The 2,012-nt window shown below is 35.4% G+C and overlaps 1 protein-coding gene across 10 annotated transcripts in view; it reads left to right on the top strand.

Annotated features, from left to right (window-relative positions):
• The window catches only part of LOC106872891 (probable phospholipid-transporting ATPase IA), a 427,279-nt gene that overhangs the window by 234,184 nt on the left and 191,083 nt on the right, over window positions 1–2,012 (top strand). For all 10 annotated transcript variants that reach the window (XM_014920050.2, XM_052969323.1, XM_014920053.2 and 7 more), the window contains one exon: window positions 1,657–1,777. In XM_014920050.2, the coding sequence (XP_014775536.1) occupies window positions 1,657–1,777 (121 nt within the window). The remainder of the gene's footprint in view (window positions 1–1,656; window positions 1,778–2,012) is intronic.

Genomic DNA, 2,012 nt, shown 5'->3' with positions numbered 1-2,012 from the left:
GCCTTATTATTTAACATACTCACTGGTAAAATTTCCACTCATTCACTTATTTACTTTTCCTAAAATGTTTGTTGCATCTTGCTACCTTTTCTATAGTCATTGGCTATCCGAGAATACAGCTCGGTTAACACTGTCAATGACTATTGAAAAAGTTGCAAGACACAACAAAAATTTTAGGAAAAATAAATGAATGGAAACCTTACCAGTGTGTGTGTGTGTTAAATAAGACACTAAAAGAGAAAGACTTTCCCCAGACACAAAATATGCTTCAACACACGAACTCACATAAAGAATCTTCCGAACCAAATCCAGAAACGAAGTAGATATATATATATATATATATATATATATATATATACACGACAAGCTTCTTTCAGTTTCCATTTATGAAATCCACTTACAAGGCTTTGGTCACCCCAAGGCTACACTAGAAGACATTTGCCCAATGTACCATGAAGTGGAACAGATCTCAGGACGATGAAGTGGGGAAGCAAATTTCTTACCTCACAGCCACATCTGTATTTTATAATGATGATACTGTAGTTAATAGTAATTGTAGATATCTATTGATATCACCATAATAATTGTGTACATCATCAACAGCATGAGCAAATTTAATCTTTTTAGCATTCACATTACTCTGTCAAATGTAATGCTTATTTATTCACATTGTTTTGAATTAATCATGCATCATCTTGTAGCTTTGAGATTTTGATGGTGTGATTGTGTATTTCTAGAATGACATTGTAGGGTAGGTGTGAGAGGCCAGATCTGGTCAATTTGAACATAAAGCAAGGTAGAATATTTGAACCAAATATGGCCGGTTTTAATGCCAAGGGGTTACTGTTGAGTGAGTGGTTCGCAATTAGTTACCCCCACCATGACGAACTGCACTCTTCCTACAAAATAGTTTAGCTATACGAGGAGTTGCAACAATTATTGCTGCTTATCTCGGTCAGCTCCGATTGAACCAACTTGTGATCAAGTGTTTCAAAGATGACCATCTCACTTTGTTTTCACACATCTAATACTATATGCAGGCATTTAATATTAATGCAGTCTTAGCTATCATCTTTTTTTAAGTATTAAGGTATAATTTAGGGGAAACTTGGCTGCTGTTTTTAATAGGTTGAGTAACCACATACAGGATCTGCTGCTGCCTCAAGCTGGTGTACGTGTAGTAATTTAGTTGAGATATTTTTTGATGTTCTTATACTCCTTTCTTTAGTACCAACTGCGATATATGTAATACTGTCCTACTTATACCTCGACAAAAATTAACCTATTGGCCAGTGAGAAAGCTTCTCTGTGGCTGCTCATCCTGTTAGCTATAGTAGCCAACTCTTTCCTTCCCTCTTTCACTCTCATTCTCTCTCCCTCTCCTTTTCTCTCATACCATACCCTTCAGCCTTAAACTGAAAGGGTTAATTCGACACTGGTTCTGTATATGAAGGCATGTAGTCCAGTGATTAGAGTATAGACTCCTGATCATAGCTGAGATGGATTTTACTCATAGTTCTGCTTATCCCTTTGTTGACCGGTGTGCAAAGAGTAATAAATAATTTTATATAAAATTGGCCTTGTGCCTAGTTTGAAAGAAAGAAAGATATTTTCTTTATTCTTAGAGTGACCTTTTTCTTTACATTTATCTTTCAGCATATCAATCCATGCACGATGTACCAGAGTCAGAAACAACGGAAGAAGTTGAGCCCACAAACCAGCGTGTTGTATATATTAATACTTCCCAACCGGTGAAATACTGCTCCAATAAAATAAGGTAGGCATTCCGTACTTACTTTACTTTCTTTTCTTCTCTAATTCTTACAGACATAGCTGTGTGGTTACTGGTTCATTTTACGACATGGTTGTAAGTTCAATTCCACTATGGGACCTTGTGCAAGTGTCCCCATCTCTAGCTTTGGATTAATCAATATTTTGTGAGTAAAATTTTGTTGATGAAAGCCACAAAAGCCTATGATTATATATATATATATATATATATATATATATAT

Source organism: Octopus bimaculoides, chromosome 7, assembly GCF_001194135.2.
Source record: "Octopus bimaculoides isolate UCB-OBI-ISO-001 chromosome 7, ASM119413v2, whole genome shotgun sequence".
Lineage (NCBI taxonomy): Eukaryota > Metazoa > Mollusca > Cephalopoda > Octopoda > Octopodidae > Octopus > Octopus bimaculoides.
Note: the sequence above shows the minus strand (reverse complement) of the source record. Positions and strands in the feature narration are given on the sequence as shown.